The sequence below is a fragment of the Stegodyphus dumicola genome, chromosome 6 (assembly GCF_044657685.1).
Source record: "Stegodyphus dumicola isolate Sdum_Otavi_A_Nest chromosome 6, ASM4465768v1".
Taxonomy (NCBI): Eukaryota; Metazoa; Arthropoda; class Arachnida; order Araneae; family Eresidae; genus Stegodyphus; species Stegodyphus dumicola.
This window is the reverse complement of record NC_140773.1, coordinates 151,433,862-151,455,747: the sequence shown is the minus strand read 5'-3', so window position 1 is coordinate 151,455,747 and position 21,886 is coordinate 151,433,862. Positions and strand designations below refer to the sequence as shown.

General features: G+C 31.9%; 1 protein-coding gene across 9 annotated transcripts in view; it reads right to left on the bottom strand.

Moving 5' to 3' along the window:
• The window catches only part of Marf1 (meiosis regulator and mRNA stability factor 1-like protein), a 244,066-nt gene that overhangs the window by 197,320 nt on the left and 24,860 nt on the right, over nucleotides 1-21,886 (bottom strand). For 8 of the 9 annotated variants that reach the window (XM_085819030.1, XM_085819032.1, XM_085819027.1 and 5 more), the window contains one exon: nucleotides 20,741-20,982. In XM_085819030.1, coding sequence (XP_085675156.1) covers nucleotides 20,741-20,982 — 242 coding nt within the window. Of the gene's footprint in view, nucleotides 1-20,490; nucleotides 20,512-20,740; nucleotides 20,983-21,886 lie in introns of those variants that run through there. The other variant, XM_085819036.1, reaches the window with a different exon arrangement.

Here is a 21,886-nt window from a genome sequence, read left to right as displayed (position 1 = left end):
AGATCTCAGACTTTTTACTGTACCTTTTATACAGAATAAGTAGCACTACAATATAAATTTTTTAACTATTTCAGGGAACTTTGTGTGCATTGAATTTAATGTGCAGAAAGCAGCATTAAAATTGAACTTTTGTTTCAGAAATAGGAATAAACCATCTTACTACGGTTACAAAAACATTTATTCACATAATCAGATCTACTGTTAAAATAGTGAATTAAAAGCAAGACTAATTTAATTAATTTTTAATTATATAAATTAGCATCACTGTAATCTGAAACCTCAGTTTTAATAAATATCTGTACGAATTTCAGAAATCTTAATTTTATTTTATGGGCATTTTTTATGCTCAGCTTTGTTTTTGCTTTACAATCTTGTAAATGGCTGCAGACTAGTCATTATTTACAGCTAGTGAACTATTCGAATTTTCTTCTTTCATCCCTACTAAGTTGGTAAAGCAATTAAAGAAAGAGTCTCAATTAACTCCTTCACATCCTTTCAAACTGTAGGGAAAAAGAGGGGGTATATTGCAACATTTGGCTGGTCATTCTTTGTTTTATATTAGAGATTGTATAAATAATGGCTACCTTCTCTCAGTAGAGGGGTCAGTAAAGAAGTGTAATATGTTGTTTTGGATCTGAGCATGAAGACATGTATTTAAAAAGCTTCAATTATGTAAATTTTTATACTTATTTATTTTAGTCTCTCTTTACATTACATCTCAACTTTATTTATTAAGATATTTACATTATTACATGTTATGGCATCCACTGCCTGCCGAAAGAGGGTGCTGTATCATTCTTTTTTTTATTATTATTATTATATATGTGTAGTGAGGAATAAACGTGTTGTTTGAAATGGCGCTATTAATTTTTAAAGTGTGGAGTTTAATTCCCCCCCCCTTGGATAAAAGAGGTAAACATTACAGAAATGTAAGAAAACAAAATATTTTAAAGTATTATTGATGTTTTAAATACATTTTTAAAGTATTACTGATACCAAATTTTAAAAAAAGAATCTCAAGCCTGAAAAAAGGTGGCCACGTCAATCAGTTAATTCCATAAAAATCTTATTTAAATCTTATTTTCATGGGCTCCTTGGATATAAACAAATAGATTTTTATAGAACACAGAACCCAAATGTTTGTATGGAAATTTACTATTCTAAAATAATTTCATCTTTAAAACTCAATTACAAATACACATTAAAGTTTATTAAATTAACGTTAAATTAACATTTTATTATTGTTTTAATAAAAATATCTAAGTTTTCAGGAAAAGTAAAATTATTACTAATTTTAAGATTAAAAAGTCAAAGTTATGCTATATGTTACTACAGCTTTATCGCAAGCTGTACCTTTAGATATACACCGTAAAGGATCAATACTTAAACAGAAAATGCCTTAAAAACTTTTATCCCTTTCTTATCTTTATATATTAAAATTTCCAACATTATTTTATCATAATTACAAGTCACCTAAAATACTTACTATAAAAAGGGATACTTTGCAATGATTTTAATGAAACCAATTAGTGTAATTTCATGTATCCAGCTAGTTATTATTAATAATAGAGGAAGAACTTTTTGTTAATTGCTTTTAAATCATTTAGTTTTATTGCATTGGGAAATTTGCATTTCCCCTTTTAATTTCTGAACTTATGCAATTAATTCTACAATTTTGCTGAGTGATACCAACTGTTGATGGCAGGTTATGTGCCTACCTGGTCATATAGGGTCATGGGAAATCAGGATACGATTCTGGAAAGGGAACCCGAGAAATGGCAACCATATCGAAGGAAGGTAGCAGGTGTGCAAATTACCCATTCCCTGAACAAGGTGGTGGTGACAAAAAATAAGAATGCGGTACAAAGTCTGAGATCTGAACATCCAATATCTGGAATGATCTAAAATCCAGACCTCAAAACCGGCAACAACTTTATTTTTTTAAATGCTTTATGCATGCACATTTGATTTTTTCCCCCACAGACAAAACATGTGGAGAGACCCGATTATTAATTTCCCTTCATACTTCATTACTGAAGAAACAATAATTTAGCATATATTTCTGTGATCAATAATTTGGTTTTTTATTTATTACAGATTCAGATAGGCCTTAAACATTTGCAAGAAATAGACGGGAGTATAATAATTAATTTATCAAATACAATCAGGCTTAATTGTCTCAGTGCACGATAGAAGCAAACAAAATTTAGCAAACAACTTGTCTTTCATCGCTAATCTCATGATGCATAGCCAATAATGTATAACGGATGCTATTAAGCTAGGCTAAAATTATACTTGACTGATTCCAAGGAATTTCAGCCAATATAGGACATTGTGCCTTAACTTTCTGATTTGATCCAGCTGAATTATTTTTTGTAGGCTATTTCCCAGTTATTACAGCAATTTATGAAAATTATAATTTCAACTTTTGATCATGTCGAAAAGAGTTGCTACTTCTGGAGCTGCAACAGGATTTACAAAGCAAAAGACAAAAGTATGTTTCGATGCCCATTAAATAAAAACCAGAATTACTGCAAAAAATGGATAGAGGTATATCCGTATCAAAATTATGCGAGGAATATGGCATTGGAAAGTCAACTGCATATGACATAAGAAAACAAAAAAAGGAACTTTTTGAATTTTTTGTGGATTCTGACATCCTGCTCGTAAGGAATAACAGAATAACAGCTCGTAAGGATTCATTATGCTAAAAGTGAAGATCATGACAAAATGATGACTGAATGGGCGAGACACCGTCGCAGTGAGGACGTACCACTGACAGGTCTAATGCTAATAATTCAAGCCAACATATATGAAAAGATTAACTTAAAAACTGAGTGCATATATTCAATAGATTGGTTAAACAAATTTTTAAATTGCACGGTATAATGCAATTAAGAATTTCAGATAAAAAAGCTTCAGTTGATACTGAAGCTTCTGAACTATTTGCAGATGAATTCATTGAACTCAAATACTGATGAACATGTCTTTTCTGGCAGTATGTATCGTAAAATACCTTGGCAACCTCTGAAGCCAAGCCTATAGTAAAGGCACCAACTCGTGCCAAAGATTCCAAAGCGAGACTAGCAATTTTAGCATGTACAAATGTGGAGGAATAATAGAGGAAGAACTTATTGTTAATTGCTTTTAAATCATTTAGTTTTATTGCATTGGGAAATTTGCATTGCCCCTTTTAATTTCTGAACTTATGCAATTTTGCTGAGTGATACCAACTGTTGATGGCAGGTTATGTGCCTACCATGGTCATATAGGGTCATGGGAAATCAGAATACGATTCTGGAAAGGGAACCCGAGAAATGGCAACCATATCGAAGGAAGGTAGCAGGTGTGCAAATTACCCATTCCCTGAACAAGGTGGTGGTGACAAAAAATAAGAATGCGGTACAAAGTCTGAGATCTGAACATCCAATATCTGGAATGATCTAAAATCCAGACCTCAAAACCGGCAACAACTTTATTTTTTTAAATGCTTTATGCATGCACATTTGATTTTTTCCCCCACAGACAAAACATGTGGAGAGACCCGATTATTAATTTCCCTTCATACTTTATTACTGAAGAAACAATAATTTAGCATATATTTCTGTGATCAATAATTTGGTTTTTTATTTATTACAGATTCAGATAGGCCTTAAGCATTTGCAAGAAATAGATGAGAGTATAATAATTAATTTATCTAATACAATCAGGCTTTATAAGTAATAACATTAGTATCATAAGTTATAATATCATAAGAGTAAACTTTTCGTAATTGGAAAAAGTACAGGACCTTGAACATTTAAAGGAGTAAAAAGTTTCCCATTATATATCACGCAAATAAAAGAACACGGATGACACAAGTTTAGTGAATGATTGGTTTCAAAAATCATTTTATACCCAAGGCTTAGTAGAATTTGGTTGGTTTGCCAGATAAAGCAAAAATTGTCCTGATTGTAGACAACTGTTTGGCTCATACTGCACCTAAATTTTTATTCAAGAATTTTTGAAATATTTATCGTAAAATATGCTTTGTGGAGCATCACAATATCATGGGAGGATGTGCCTCCAGATGTTTTAAAAGGCTTGGCCTAATTTATGGCTAGCTAGCATATTTCAAGGTGAGGTTGGTGGATATGATAGCCGTGAATGTGAATGTTTTCGGATATCGCAAACCAAAGGTTAAATTTTCCAATTAATGGATTTTTTAAAGAAATGTGGAGAAGCGGTAATAAATGAAGGTGATATAACAGACAGACATGAAAGTGGAAGTTGGAAAAAAGAAGCTGAACAACGCGCGGACAAAAAATTACACAAAAACTAAATGCGCATGCGTGACCTAAAAATAAATAAATAAATAAATAAAAATAAATAATAATAATAATAATAATAAAATATCAACATTTTAATATAAAAAGTATTAAACATATACATATAATTAAACTAAAATAATACTTGTACTTACTATTGTAACCAGATGCACCCATCTGGCTTAGTGTTATCCTTGCCAGGCTTAGGCAATAAAATAACGCTAGTTTTAATTTCTTTTCAGCAGCTTTTATGCAATCCATTGATACTTTTTTATTTTCTGCAATGTTTAATTGCTTTTTTTTTTTTTAGATTCTCGCTCCTCCTTTTTTATCTCTAGCTCTTCTTTGTACAGTTCATGAGCATTCCTTAAATTTTTACATAGAGATTTGTATACTGGAGAATGCAAGTGGTTATCCGTATGTCCCACAGATGGCACCAGCACCGATCGCTGAAATTACTGAAGCCAACTCTCGTTTGACGGTTGCTTGCTCTTCTTTGATTCGATATTCGTATGCATTTAGTTCCGCTTTCCACATAAGCCCCACCTACTTTGCCTTGATGTAAAACAACGTATTTTGCCATCTCTGGCATGATGTAAAGTTTTTTTACAAAGAAAAGAGGGAGAGAGAATGTCCTCCGTTTATCCCCCCACATTTGCCGGTCACGATTTCTCAATGGTTCTACATCGATCTCAGAAACAGCCCGGGTTACGTTCAAAAAAGCGGAATTCCGCAAAAATGCGGAAAACTTTCATGCCTGAATACAAGTTTTTCATTGCTATGACAATGTCCCAATCATCAATCAACGAATGACGAAATCTGTAGTATGGTTCTAGATCCAGAAAATACCACTACCGGTACAGAAGAAAGTGACAGAAAGGTTAAATTTGAAAACATTTCGATTGACAAGTTAGTCGGAATTCTCCACACAGCAATTACAGGGGTTAAAAAATGGAACTTTGTAACTGAATAAGAAATTATGTCTATCTACAGAATTAAAGAGAAAATATTAGCAAAAAAAAACTTACATTGAAAGAAATGTTTAATAAACAAATATTAGGCCTTCCCCCCCTTGTAAACTTTGTTACCCTTATGATCATAAATGCTTCATTATTTCATAAATCATGATTTCCTACTTTTAATTTTATAATTTTTACATGCCATCTTACAAGCCTTAAAGTGATGATCTAATATCCAGAAAAATCCAAAATCCGAAATCGCCAAAGTCCAGATGGGTCCGGATATCGGACTTTGTACCATTTTGGACTCTTTTGAGACTCTATAACTGGCATGATTACAACCAAAATCCTTAAACAAGGAGATCAACTGGAGTACAAGATATGGTGTCAGCAGCTCCGGTAATTCCACTTCCAGTAGCATACATTAAAGTTTTGAAGAATAAAGAGTTGCAGATCCAACAAGAATGGATAGAGATTAGATGAGATTCAGGTTACAGGGAAGTAGAATGAAGATAATATAATGTTAATATTACTATATATTCTTACCAAAATCTAGCTTTCTTTTACAGAAAAAATATTTTGATAGTTAGTTACCTGTAGTTTATCTATGACCAATTTTCATTTGCTATGTTCTTACTGTAAAAGTGTCCTTCGAAAATTAAATGATTCATATAATTTTCTCCTTTAGATTTTTAAAGAATAAAATAGGTTAAAAAATTGGGGAAATATATGTAAGGAAATATAGTACATGTATATGTACATTACACCTTTTTCTTCACATAGAATAATTAGGATTTCTACTCCTTTATGTATATGTGTGTGTGTGTGTGTGTATAAGATAAAAAAATAAGTGAATCAAAATTATAATTTGAATTAATAGCAACCCCTTAATTCTCCGTTCTGTTCTAAAAATCGTAATAACTTTCCTGGATTGCATCATTTCTAGACCATTCCATCTTGGAGAGACTGTTGCAATGGACTGACAATGGTTCTCAAGGTCATCCTGGGGTAAGGGGGAAGAATTTTACTGCGTAGTTAGAAAGATGATGCTCGAAGGAAAGCCTCGTAGACAGTTGTAGCTGAATTGAATATAACTTTTACTGGTGGATATGAACTAATTAACGAGACTATATTTCTCATTACACATGATCGTGGGCACAATATGTACTCCACAATTTTATAAAGTGTATCACATTTTAAATAACAGTGCAGTTAGCTTCACGACAATGCACAGCAAAATGAAAAAGCATCGAATCGGCAACAGAACTGCAAGCTAACTGCGCATTTACATAATATGGCAGTCTGTTAAGAGAAAGGTTTTGGTTTAGGTTGGAAAAGTTTCAGTTCCCAAGAGTTTTGTTGCCATCATTGCACAGGCCATGCAAAATGGAATGATCTAGAAATGATGCAATCCTAAGAAGTTATTATGATTTTTAGAACACAGAGGGAGAATTAAGGGGTTGCCTCTTAAATCAAATTGTAATTTTGATTTACATATTTTTTATCATATATATATGTATTGTCTGGCTTAGCTGGTGATAGCCTACTGTGTTGTATGTTAGGGGCTGCCAAAGTAATTGCTACCTACTCTCAATAAAGAAGCTGGCAAAGAAGTGTCATAAGGGGTTGGTGACAAATAATATTTTAGGGTTTTAGAAATTTTAATATTTAGCCATCCAAGTAGCATAGCGTTTTGTATTTGCTCATGAAAATCTATATTTAAAGAGCTTCTATTAGGTAATTTTTTATAATTACTTATTTTAGCCACTGTTTCTATAAACTTCCATTCATTAAGAGGATATTAATTAAGAGGATTCATTAAGAGGATTAAAATTATTAAAATAGGTAAGAAAGCAAATATTTCAATTTTTAATCTAATATTATTCAAAGTGACAAAGAATCATGAGTGGGTAAATGGTAATTGCAGGGAGCTGATAGAAAACAGCATAATTTAAAATTGCCCTGTAACTGTAAGCAAAAAATCCAATTTTTGCTTCCTTTTAAATTATTTCTTGTGTTAACCCCTTAATGCACCAATAAAAATTTAGGAAGTTCTTTTTAGTCCAAAGGGGCTTTGTCCCTGAAGGACTATTGTTTTCATTTTGCAATTTTGAATCGATTCACTTTTCAAACTGTTGCCACAAAGTATTATCACCCTGTGTTATATTTAAATAAATTAAATAATGAAAAATCTCCATAAATGTATGTATATTTCTCGAATTGTGATAAAACAACGCTGCATAGAATCATCGAATTTTGAATTATGTAATCCTCCTACGAATATGGGCATTCAAAAGCCCAAATTTGAAATTTGGAATTTGTTTTATTATCAGTTTTCTATTTTGTAAAACTTCTCTGGACGAACATATATGAATTTTTGATTAAAAAACTCAAGAATTTCAAAGCGAGCAATGGCAATATTGTACAGAAAAAACATTTTTATCTCCAGTGCGCAAGTCTCTGTATAGGAAATTCTAAAGATATGCTCATTTTAAAACTATTTTGCGAATTGCTGTTGAATTGAATTTTGTTAGTTTAAGAAGAACATGATATTTAATAAATAAATGTAACACACAAAATGTTAAAGAAACGTCCCTCTGGACGTTATTTAAAATCTGAAACATTTTTTTTTTTACCTATTTTTTATTTTAACTCAACCTTTTTCCTTAATTCAAAACTGTAGCAGATATATTCTGTTGTATTCATATCTGGGGGTGGATGTATTTGTTCCGGTGTGTGGAATTAATTTAGTTTGGTGTACCCAAGTTAATTGAGCACATTAACAGGTTAAAAGTAACTCCTTAATCTTAAGAACCTACTGGATTTCCAATATATTGTAAGCTAATTCAGAAGTCAAACAACAAAAATCAGCGTTATATTTCAAATTTTCAAAAGAAAAAAAAAAAAAAAACTGTGAAAATTTGATAATATAATGCTGATTTTTGTTGTTTGACTTCTGAATTAGTATTTGTTCGGCGTGTTATTATGTCTTAATATTGTAAGCTTTAAATAATTTAAAAAGAAAAAAATCTAAAAATATTACTACAAGTGGTTTGGAAATCTTTGTTAACAGTTTTAAAGGGGCAATCCATGATTTCAGCTACAAATTGGGAGATATGAAAAATATACAACTTCTGCATTGAATGGACTACTCCAGGATCCATTTTATAAACCAAACAACATAAAAAATTAATTTTTTATTAGCTTCTAAAACATACTGAAGTAAATCTTTGTTAAAAAATATCAAATTATTTTGCAGTATGGAAATAATTACATTTGTAAAACTCCAATAAATTTGAATTCAAAACAAAAATGCTATGTTATTTAATTAATTGTAAATACTTTTCTTTTTCAAAAGCAATTCCTTTTACACTACCATAACTCCTAACTAAATACTAATTATAAAATAGATTTAAAGTGTATTTAGGATTAAAACTTAATGGAGGAGGACATCCAGTTTTTTATGGCATGAACAAAAAGCTTGGTGATTTGTACAGTACAAAGTCCGAAATCCAGAATGATCTAAAATCCGGACCTCAAAGCCACAAACATTTTTTTTTTATTATTAATTGCTTTATGCATGCGCATTTGATTTTTCCTTCCATAATAAAACATATGGAGATTTTCACTTAAAAATTCCGATTCTTAATTTCACTTAAACAAAAGTCTTTTGTCTCAACTTACCTTTTTCTGAAATCTCATTATTCACAACACTTTCACTTCCTATCAAGAAAGATAAATTCCAGATCAGAAGATGAGATGAATCTAAGTCTTCCGTACTTGCTCTCTCTGAATTCCTGTGCACACGTGCCTGACTACAAGTTTCCACAATGTTCAAGAGAATCGTCATTCCCTAATTTTCTCTATCAACTGCACAGTTTTATTTCTTAACAAATAATACTCTTTATCTAACTCCACTGGAGTAACCATTCACCTTTGTGGTGACCACACCCAAATTACCTTCAATGGTGACTTCCGTCAACAGTAAACATTTGCATTCTGTGTCCAAAGGCTGTTTCACTCACACAGTTTCCCCTAATAAGTCACTAGTATTAATCAAGTACTATTACATAGATCTATTCCAGCTCCAGTATCTCCTCATGTCTTTCCTCATATGATATTGTTGTGTTTTTTATTCTTCTGACACCAGTTGTTACATTATTTTCTTCCTTCACGTTCATACGGGATTCGTGTGGATACTCCCTCTATATATCCCATTAATTACTGCTTTCTTAAAGTATGGCTCAAACCACTTCCCTAAACTCTCCATTCCATTTCTTTCTCCTTTTCCATAAATTTTTCCATTCTGCTTCTCCTGAGTGTTGGTGAGTTTTCCGTCAAATATATTGAACAGCCATTAAATATGCATGGATATGCATCGTTTTTAAACATTGGACGTTTTCTCGGAATTCTTGAAATCGCCCCATTTTTAACCGTGAATACATCTTCACCCACAATCATATCTTTTCAAAAACTGTACTTTTTGCTGTGTATGCGGTAAAATGTTTCATATTATGTCAGCATATTAATTCAAATAAATTCATCCTTACTTCAATAATAAATAAAGTCATATTTCAAAGGTGAAATAATTGCTAACATGTGATTTGCATTGATTTCGAAAATATGATTTTTTAAAATATATAAAATGCATAACTTAATAACTGACTTTATAGATTAGTTTAATTTTTAAATATTTTGCTATAATATTTATAAAAAATATTTTAAGTATTAATTATTTTAACAAAATTTTCAACAATAATTTAGCGCGTATTTTTAGTCCTAATTAAATTTAATAATTTAAGTATTTATATTAAATTTATATTTCATTAGATGATTCTATCTTAGATTAATATATTTAGATGAAATAAAGTAATAAAATATTGCAAAATAAATCTTATGTGGACTTCAGATTCTTGAAAGGGTAGATTTAGTCCCTTTTCATTCTAAAAAGTAAAGCTGATGAACTATGGAAAAGATGCTAAAACGACCACATCTATTATGATGTTTCAGTGATGTCGACAAATTGCCAAGATGCATAGGCAAATATTTTTCGTCTTCGCTACGTTGTAAAGATGTCGCAAAAGTTACCACGACCACCTTGCAACGTCATGTGCTACTTGGGATGCATGAGTAATTTCTTAAAATGATGATAATCATCCCTTGGTTCTTTTACTATTAACTGGGCTAAATCATGAGGTAATAAAGGAATTAATTGCAAGACCCAATTAATCTCATTAACATTCCCTTTTTGAGCCTGTTTCTCAAACAGCACAAAGAATGCAGAAATATCTGTCATTCGGTTCAAAAAGTGGTACTAGATCTTTCAAATTTTTTTCTCTAGGATGTTCAACTGTCCAAACCGTGGAAACTAAGATATTAGTCTCAACTACATTCATCAGTCTTAAATGATCACATTCCCGCTCCACTTGTTCCGGCATTTTTTCTAATCTTTCCTGCTCAGCTATTTTTTCCCGATTTTTGTTGCTCAGCCACAGACCAAATTCTTGTCGTTTATTCTTCTGCCGCTTCCTCATCATAGTCCTCGGCATTAAGAATAGCCAGCCTAATTTCTCTTACTTTATTTTCCTGGGACACATTTGTAACAAACTCCTCTGCTAACTCTAACAGCAGAGCTTTACCTATCACAAAATACAAAAACAGAAAACAGGTATATTTCTCAAAAAATTCTGAACACTAATTCTAAACTATTCTCTAACAATTCTAAACACTAATTGCCTTGCACTACACCTCAACTATTAAAATTTTGTCCTATAACTCTGGACTGATCTAAACAAATTAATTTTTTCCAAAACATACCGTTACAATACTTCACGCAAGTTAAATTGTTACTAGGACAAAGAACAAACAATTAAATTTCAATTAACAAAAGATTAACTACCACCCTTTAATCCCTAATAACAGAGCTACACCCAAAGTCAATCTAGTCTCGAATAACTGGCACAACTTCTCTAAAATCACAAAAATGGTACTCACCAATTTGAAGACGTTATGTGTACTCAAGTTAGTGGAACTACCTTGAGTACACATAACTCTCCCGGGGAAATTCTACTGCTTTGCTGCACTAGATCGCTCACGGTCACTTCCCGAAGAGGCTTCGCCACACGAACTGCCCTTGAGCGCAAAATTAGATCGTTCTTGTGCAGAGAAAAAAAATCTCTTGTCTACTCACATAAAGTCTTTACAAAACTGCCTTTTCTGGGACTTCCATTCAACAATATGGGACACTTACACAATGAGATGTATAAAAAGCAATGGACAATCCACAGACGAGAAGTTCGTTCCTAAATTTACTTTCAGAAATAATCCCTAAATGCTGCCACCAATTATAATATTACTGCTGTGATGTAGTGGCTGAAACCACTACACAAAACAGTTGTAATACAGGGTTGAAATGATCTTCTAACAATAAACTAAATTTTAATAAAACAAAAACCTTAACAGTTGTGGTTCATGACGTTATGGGACTTTGATACATTTAGTCCTGTAATTTCAGAAATTTGTTAAACAAGAAAGTACAGTATTAACACTATACACGATGTGTGATAGTTCTAGAGAGCCAAAAGGCCCAGAGCTCCAGCAGGAAGTTCCTTGTTCTTCTCAGCCCGGCCCTTCTCCCCTTACTTTCTTGCTGCCCAAACTATACTAACTCATGGTGGGTATCGTTACCTGTGCTGAACTCATGGAAGGGGAATTCCTTCACTTGTCCATAACAAAGGTGTCCACATTCTGACCCTGATGAAAAGGATTCTTTTATCCATTGTTGTTTATCTTTAAAATCCATTGCAGTGACCTTCGAGGATGAAACCAGAATCATTAACAAAAGGTATCTCGTTACAACAGGATTTCTCTTCTGGTGTGAAACACTTCTTATGAGCCTTACATTTTTGTTAGCTCAGCATATATTCACAAAAGGTAACAGAGGAAGTAAAAAGCAAAGAAGGTAACCACAAAGTGTCTTGCCAGAAGGAAAGTTTAAGCAAAAGTGCTGCAGCAATTCAGGGGAAGAAAGGAGGGAGTGCAAAAGTTTAAGTTCGAGTTATAAAAGTTTTGGTTTACAATTTGGTGACTGGGCAAGAAGTATTGGCATTACGCATTATGTAAAATCGCATGATTAATTTGAATGATGCAGTTTAGACTTATATCGCTATTTTTAAGATAGAGAAAGGAAGTTTTCAAGTTACGTAAAAAATAAGAAGTTATAGCCAATTAAAATTAGAAGTTTGCTTTCATATTTTTCATCTTACACTTCCCCCTTTTCAAAGAGAAAAAGGCGGAGCGATAGAGAAGCCTTTTTAAGAGAAAAAGCATTAGATGAAATTAGACCTATTACAATTTGAGTCCAATCTGTTAAATGTTCTTGTTTCTGGAATATTCAAATTATAGTTTTGATACTTCAGGGAAGGATTTCCAAAAATTTTTATGCACAATATCACAATTATAAAAATATAAATACCCATTAATCATTATGAATAATCATAAATCTTAAAATTTTACACCATACTATTTTCCACATTTATAAGTAATATTTTATCATTTGTAATAGCATAATTGAAATTATGGTTTTTACTTTTATTATTACATTTTACACAAACTGGAAAGTCCCATAGTACTTTTAAACAAAAATTTTTATCAATAGGGCTATCATCTTGAGCTAAACAGTGTGCTATACAAGATAAAAATGTATTCAATTAATCCTAAATTGTGTGTTATATTTCCAAATGAAAGTTGGCAAATCTATGGAAATATTTTCATCAAGAAAAATTTGAAAGACTTTTACTGAACATTTACTTTGTGGAACTATTTACAAAATTTTTAAATAGGGTTTTCAAAGAACTTGAGGACTTAAAAAGTTCACGAACAATGACAGAGCACAAGAAAGACTGCAAGTTATGTCCTTGATGCTTTCTCATGTCTTTCCTCATATGATATTGTTGTGTTTTTTATTCTTCTGACACCAGTTGTTACATTATTTTCTTCCTTCACGTTCATACAGGGTTCGTGTGGATTTGGAGTGAATAACGACGACACTACTTGATGAAATATCCAAACACACTTTATTTAGCCAATATTAATCAGGACAGTTCCAAAGTCAATTTTTTTACAGTCCTCAAATATCTACTATAAACATGCTGACACAATCAGCACAGCTTTCAGGTTATCAAGCTATCATGGTGGATCCAGCTTCACTGCAAGCACCAGAGTAGAGCTCCCGACTCTTCGGTTCAGTCGTTCCCAGAGCTCAACATGTTCTCTCAACGATGCACTAACCATGATACACTCCTTCGGTGAACTCGATGGCCCACTTGGCACTTGCTGCCTGGCTGTCAACTTGATCGACTCCGCAGGGATTGACTTGCTAGACGAGACACCAACTTGATACTGACTAGACCAGGCACACTCACTCGCCCTCTCGATGAAGCATACTAACTGACTGCAGACCAGCAGGATTTATATAGCTTTCGGCTTGTGTTCGAGAACATTCTGGGCTAAACTAGAAAGAATTTGTTCCAGAAGGTTCTCCATCAGTCCATGGCATATCGCCAATTGGGTGATTTCTCGCCAAATGTGGCAACCCTAAACCTGCTGCAGGGGAAGCTATCTTACCGTGCCTGTACATTTCGTAACAACATACTTTCTTTTGCCTCACTAATACACTAATGCTTTTTCTCCCAATGTCTTTTTTCTTTTTTGAAGGGGGTGAATATGTAAGATATACTAAAATATGATGGCTATGCATCCAAATAATTAGCAACCTCAAAATTGACTATTCTAAATTTAGTGTTCTCCCCCCCCTAAGTTCATCTGTTCTCCCAAATTCGAGATCTTTCCACATTACATAACAGCCTAAAATTAACCAATCACAGCTTAACTTTACTTATGCACCTACTTAGTATAAATATTGCTCACAAGCTGCTACGTCATTCCTTTCCTTAACTTCTGCCCTGCCAACATCTTCATGGTGCTTAAGTTTTCCTGTCTAAGATGCCTACATCAGACTTTTAAAACCAATGTACATAAAAATTATTGTATTTAACTATGATTGGATAAAGGTCAACCAAAATAATTTGATATATGTGAAATAAAGAATGGTGATTCATCAAAATTAGTTTTGTTGACGTTTTATCCCTGCCTTTTCTACACAATCATCTTAACTATCCACTTAGAATATCATATATATATATTAGATCAGAGTTTCTTAAACTATAGGTCGTGCCCTCCATGGGGGTCGTGGGACCTGCAGCAGGGGGTCACCAAAAATTTTAGCAGGTTTGACATTTCTTTAAATTATTATACAGTCAAATACCAAAAATCCGCCGACCTGAAATCCGCCAACTCCTGAAATCCGCGTTGCCTCTCAAAATATAAACGTTTAGTTTTTAGGTTCCGGAAACCGCAACATGGAGTACAAAATATCGAAGAAAAAATACTTACTGGATAATGCCGTCCTAATTACCGAATAATAACGAGTCATAACTGAAATATCAAACTATTGACATCATGATAAGAGTTTTTTTCTCTCCAATCTGCATCGAGGTAAAAAAGCAGAAGATTAACTCAACACTTCTTTCAAGTTCACACTTTACATTGTTGTACTTTCTGAGCTTTGTTATTTCACGAGATTGCTTAGTAATGACGTTTTTTTTTTTTTAAATCCGGATATTTTGCGGATATATCAAGAATATTTTAAATTTCAGCGCTTTTTAATACGACAGATAAAAAATGCACTCGTGATTTTACTGCTTGCAACGCTGAAAAGCGTAAACGCGTTGCATTGATGGTAATGAAAGAAGTGGAAATTCTGCTAAAGATGGAAGCAGGTGCTACTGCGCGGTTTATAGCAGAATTGCATGGAATTGCCACAGGGACCGTGTATGATATATGGAACAATAAAGAAAAGCTGTTGAAATTTTACAGCAACAGTGATTCTAACATCGAAATCTGAAACCTCAAATCTTTACATGAGGCGAAATCGACAAACCTCAATGCTGTCTTGTGCGAGTGGTTCTGGCAGCGGCGGAATGACGGGGTATCTATTTCAGGCCCGCGCCAAGCCTAACCTGTACTCCTGAGAGAAAAGGGGAAGCAGATTCATGCTGATTTAAAATCAGAGGAGCCTAATGTAAATGAACAATATAATATAATCAGTTTATATATGTAATAATAATTTAATGCATATAATTAATTATTGTAATAATGTATATAATAATTTAATTTAATGTATCTAATACAACTTATTTATTTTGCACTTTTAGTCTGAATATTATCTTTTCTGTCCTGAAATCCGCAAAATCCTAAAATCCGCACAACCTCTGGTCCCAAGCGTTGTGGATTCCTGGACTTCTACTGTAATAATTTTATAATTACCCAATATTTTTACAAAATGTATCTGAAAATAGATAAAGATAAGACAACACAGACAAAGAAATAATGAAAATGTTTCGACACATTCATTTTATAGGTAATATAAAGGTTCATTTTACTTGCTTGTAAAACAAAACTCGCATTTTACTTGTTTGTAAAAAAAACGAAAACGTTTTGACGCATTCTTTTTATACGTAATATAAAGGTTCATTTTACATGCTTGTACATGACACTGTAATTTCGTCTGTTACTTATTTAAAATTTTCACACTGTTCTATGTCTTAAAATTAGAAATTAAAGTAAATGACCTAAAACTGCAACAGTATGTTACAGTGCAAATGAAAAACTAACAGTTTCACTCGCGCGTGTGTCGAATTTGCTCAATGCTTATGGGATCCCACAAAATTTTTACAAACATTATGGGGTCCTCGGGGTCACGAAAAAAATCTCAGTGATAAAAAAGGAGTCATGACTGAAAAAAGTTTAAGAAGCCCTGTATTAGATGATGTCTGATATCTGCTAGGCATTCAAACTGATCCTATTTCCAATGTACAGCATGTTTCAAAAAGAATATATGTATTTCGAATGCATATATTTATTAAACTGTATGACATGCAAATATGTACAAACCTCTTAAGTTCAGATTACAGATGTTCAATATGTCCTCCATCAGTGGGAGTGATGGTACATAAATGTTGTATTTAATCAAACCCCACAGGAAGAAGTCACAGGGTGTCAAATCCAGTGACCATGCAGGCCAGCCGACACATGCTAAGTTGCCAGCCCCTTGACGACCAATCCAACGGTTCGGTAGAGTTTCATTCAGATAATCACGCAATTGGCATCACCAGTGAAGGGTGCTCCATCTTGTTGAAAAATGAAGTTGTTTGTGTGCAGCCTCAGAAACAACCAGTTTTGTATCATAGTGAGATACTGCTGACCATTAACAGTGTTTCCATCAAAGAAGAATGGGCCATAAACAGATGAGTGGGATATCGCACAAAACATTTTGATTTTGGGCAAATCTCATCAATTGCTGCATGTAGGTTCTGTAGGCCCCAAATTCGAACATTGTGTTTGTTTACATGACCACTAATATAAAAAGTCGCTTCATTACTGAACATGATGCATTGTGCAAAAGTGTTATCATTGTCAATAGCATCAATAATCTCATTACAAAATGCCACACATTTGCATTTGTCATAAGGACACAGAGCCCGTAACAAATGTAACTTGTACGGTTTCATAACCAACCGAAGTCTCAAAACACACCAAATTGTTGTTGTAGGCAGTTGTAACTCCTGACTGGCACGACGATTTGATTTTGAAGGACTATAGTAGAAAGCAGTTTGAATTTGTGCAACATTTTCATCAGGAACAGAAGGGCGGCCAGGACTCTTTCCTTTACATACACATCCTGTATTTACAAACTGTCAATACCAACTGCGAATGTTCCACCCATTCGGAGGATCACTTTGGTACCTCAACTTGAAACGCCTTTGCACTGTAATCACGGAATTGCACTTCGCAAACTCGACAACACAAAATGATTTCTGCTGCACAGTAGCTATTTTAAACATGTGACGGTTATCATGCAAAACAGAAGACAACTGACATCTAGTGGCTATTAACATAAACTAGACTATGTACTTGTTTCGCCAATAGCCGAGCCGAGGCGCAATGATCGATAGTTTGGATAAAACAACACTTTGTAATACATATATTCTTTTTGAAACACAATGTATATTAGATGCCCCCCAAAAACCTCAGGCCCCCCTTCTCCGAAAGGCCACCAATGGCTTCGAGAAAGCACGGGCTTGTTTGTGGTTTGAAGTCCTTTTCTACTTGTTGTAGACAATGTTTTAAAGTTTTTTGAAACACCTTCTGCAAAGCTCGTTTGAAATTGTAGCAACATTTTAGGCAGCTGGAATTTTTGCAGCTCATACTTACTGCTGGCTTTGGCATATACAGAAACGCAAGTTTGATTTGTTCAATAGTTTCATTGTTTTCTAGGTCAAATATTTATTTCTTTTTTAGCAAAATTAACTTCAAAAATTGAATTTTTTACTTTGACAGGATTTTTAATTTCACAAAAGTTGATTCTTATACTTCACTTAATAGAGTATATAAGAATCATTTTTTATTTATGTAATAGGACTGACTATACATGTAATTTTCATTTTTGAAAATTTAATTGATTTTTTAATTCTGTTTTAATTTTGTAGTTTATTCTTTATTTATAGTAATTGTTTCCCCTTTAACCTTTTTAGGTCTTTTTGATGATATTTTTTTAGATAATATTTTTGCATTTATGTATTAGGAGAGTGAAAACATGTCATGAAAAGAAATGAATTTTATGAAACTATTAAATTATGTTTGTAACGAAAAATGTTCATTGTCTCTCATTAATCAATGTGGTTTAAGGCTTCAAAGCTTTTTTTCTTTGATAACTTCCGCTTGAAGCATTAAACAAAGGAGATTAACATAATTTTTAATGTTTTTTATTGTTTTGGTTTTAATCTGTACCAATTTCCCATTTTTTATCCTCTTTGAAATGAAATTTTGTTTTCAATTTTGTATTTTTCTTTTAATTTGTGTTTCACTAGTTTAGTTTACTTCACAGTTACAATAGGTTTAGCCTTCAAATATTAAATGCGGCATTTTCTTTTTCATTCTGATTTCTGAGTTTTTGATATATTCGCAGAAATTAAAATTCAAGTTAAGAAAAATAACTTGTATAACCCAGTTCTGTCTTAAAAATTTAGTAATAAAAATAATTTTACATTACCCTATAACAATTTAAAGGAAAAACTTCTAGATAAAAAAAAAAAAAAAAAAAAAAAAAATCTGAAATGTTTCAGATTTTAAATTACGTCCAAAGGGGCGTTTTTTTAACGTTTTGAGTGTTACCTTTATTTATTAAATATCATGTTCTTTGCACTTAAACCATAAAATTCAGTTCAAGAGCAATATCGCAAAATAATGTTACATTAAGCATATCTTTAGAATTTCCGATATACACAGTCTCGCGAGCTGGATATAAAAATATTTTTTTTCTATATAACGTTGCCATTTCTCGCTTTTAAAGCATTGAGTTTGTAAATCAAAAATTCGTTAAAGTTTTACAAAATATAAAATCTATAATAAAACAAATTCCAAATTTGGGATTTCAGATGCCCATATTCGCAGTAGGATTTCGTCATTCAAAATTCGATGGCTCTATGTACCATTGTTTTATCACAATGCGAAAAATAGACAATCATTTATGCAGATTTTTCATTATTTAATTTCTTCAAATATAATGCAGGACTCTAACATTTTGTGGCAACAGTTTGAAAAGTGAACCGACATTTATGAGTCCGACGCAAAATCGCAAAACGAAAACAATAGTCCCTCAGGAACAAAGCCCCTTTGGACTAAAAAAAAAAAAAAAAAAAAAAAAAATTAAGAGAAGAAATAAAATTGTCACAATTAATAGATACTTGTTTAGGGAAGGACTTTTAAAAATTTTCACAGAGTATAAAAATCTTGAATGCATTTATTAATTACTGCACATAATGAAAAGAAATTTCAAGATTTTAGGCAAAATTTTGAATCATTTGCAGTAGTTTCACTGAAATTGTGGTATTTATTGCAGTTATGATATTTCTAATTTACTTATTTTGTACAAATAATAGTATCTGGTGACTGTTTGGTGATCAACAAGGTGTGCTTGGCACATTCGCCTCTTCTCCCAAAAGGGTGTTAGAATTAAAGAAGTTGAATGTTTGCCGCTGAATGCTCACTTTTTCTATGTTGAAGGAGCAATGTTCTGTTCCAAATTAAATTATAACCTCAAACCTTATTTTAATAAATATTCTGTTTCGTCTTGTCAAATGGTGTCTTCTTAACCACAAAGCCATTTCAGACCCCACAACTTTCCCTAAATACTAACATATCCATCTTATGAGCAAATCCATTTGAAGTAACTAATGTATTTGCTCTACACCAGTGGCCATAGGGGCTAGACAGTTACTCCTAAAACGTCTCCATTCCTTGTTAAAGGCAAATGAACTGCACTAAAACATACCATTTTATTTAACAACAAAAAATTCCCTCTATTATAAAAATAATAATTATTCATGAAAAAATTATAAGGCCTTCAAAGTTTATATTCACTTCATTCTTAAAGTTATCAGAAAATTCTTAGAATTCAAATTTTTAACAATAACCTCATTGTTAAAATAATTAAAAATAGTAATTCAAAGGTATTCAACAATACATGAATCATGTTAATAAATAACCTTCCCTAAATAAAATTTTTAAATTCTTTAATTTGTTAAATTCAAATTTTCAATTAAAAAATTCAAATTTCTAATATCATATCATTTTTAATCTTTCACTTTTCATAAAACAATATTATATTTATTTTAATCCAATATAAGAAGAAACAGGATCATATGGTCAGATCTTAAAATAATTATTAATGTTATTAGCAGTTTTCTATTCTATAAAGCATTTTTAATTACATTAACTGAATCTCTTAAGCATTAAATCACTTTGTTGATTAAAATCACTTTGATGATTTAAAACACACTTTTTTATTTCTATAATTTTATTAAAATTTATTATTTTATTAAACTTATTATTATTACCTATTATTTTCTAAAATACTGAAGCAATAACTGACAAAATTAAGCAGATTAGCTTTGAAATGAAGTAACTAACTTACAGAAACAAGGAAAGAAATATATTATCTTAAAAAAATTCTTTCAATTTTCAAATTTAAGAGAAGAAAAGGAACTTTTGAAATAGGAATTTGCATTGCACAAAGGAAAAATTATTTTCAAAGCTATACATACATCCATTTGCAGTTTTTTCAATGCTTGTTTTCAATTGTGTGGGTATTTTTCATGTGGGCAATCATGACTATTGTCTTTTTTGTAAGATTTCTTTTCAAACAGACTGTTATCAGGAAATCAATAAAAACACATAACAAGAAAATTCCTTTAAAATGCATTATTTTAATTTTACATGGGAATGTCCATCAATTAATTTCAAAGTCACTATAATTTCAAGATTAAGTAAAAGGAAATAATACTTTTAAATTACCTGAGCAAATAACAGTTCTTGGATGACAATTTTATTTTCTTTATTTATGTCACAAACACACATAAATTCAGCTTCTCGGTGATGAGCAAAAAATTTTTCTCTTATGTTTTGAACAAGAGCAATGGCTGATTTTCCTTTAGGTACATGGCAGTTTTCAATGTCCCAAAATACTCCAATAGGTGGCAATATATGCTGACTGAGGGCATTTTGGAATTTGGCAGCAATGTTACTTTTACAGCCTTCTATATTTATCAAAAAGAAAATAATGTCATTAAAAGCAAAAATATCATTAACACTGTTTTACAAATTATATAAACAGCAATAGTTATTTTTTATGCTTTAGAAGAAATAAGAATGAATGCAAGAAAGAGTAACTAATGCAAAATGCTAATTCAAATGAGCTGAAAGTGATTTTCACACAGAATTCAAAATAGTTAGGCATATAGTCTAAGTACTATTAAAATGCACAAACATTATTTTTTAAGTACACTGCTGAAGCAAGTTTATTATGGCAATTTCAATAAACTTCTGGGACTATTTTACTAATTTATATATGTTTGCTAGAAAATTTTATAGTTATTACAGCCCTTAACAAGTAATTTGTCTATCTGTAAGTAATTCATTACCACCATGCTTAAACGAACTTAAAATTAAGTGAACAAAATTCATGTTATAATAAATCAGACACTTTTTATTAAAAGAAATTTCCCCATACATTAAAAAAAAAATCAAAATCGTAACAGCCTTATTTCCTCAATTCAAATTTTTATAGAACAATAAACCATTATCCCTTCTTTATTTCACAGGTAAATGGATTCACAATAAATACTTCTATTTTGACTAAAAGCACATTATAAAGTGCTAAAAGCATACTGGACTAAAAGTCCATTTGAGAAAAGACACTTTATCCCTTTTCTCTCACAAGTAAGTTTTTGCAAAGATTCTGGAAGAATAAATTTTAAGTGTTATCATTTTAAAATGATGCTACAGTCACTAGAAAATTTCATGACTTATCTCTTACTTAAGCCCAAATGCACATCAACTGGTTAGCTTCTACTAACCACTACAATACCTAGAAGATGGATTGCTTTCCAATGACTTTGCAATAAGAAATAAAAAAACAGAAAAATTACAACAGCATTTTAC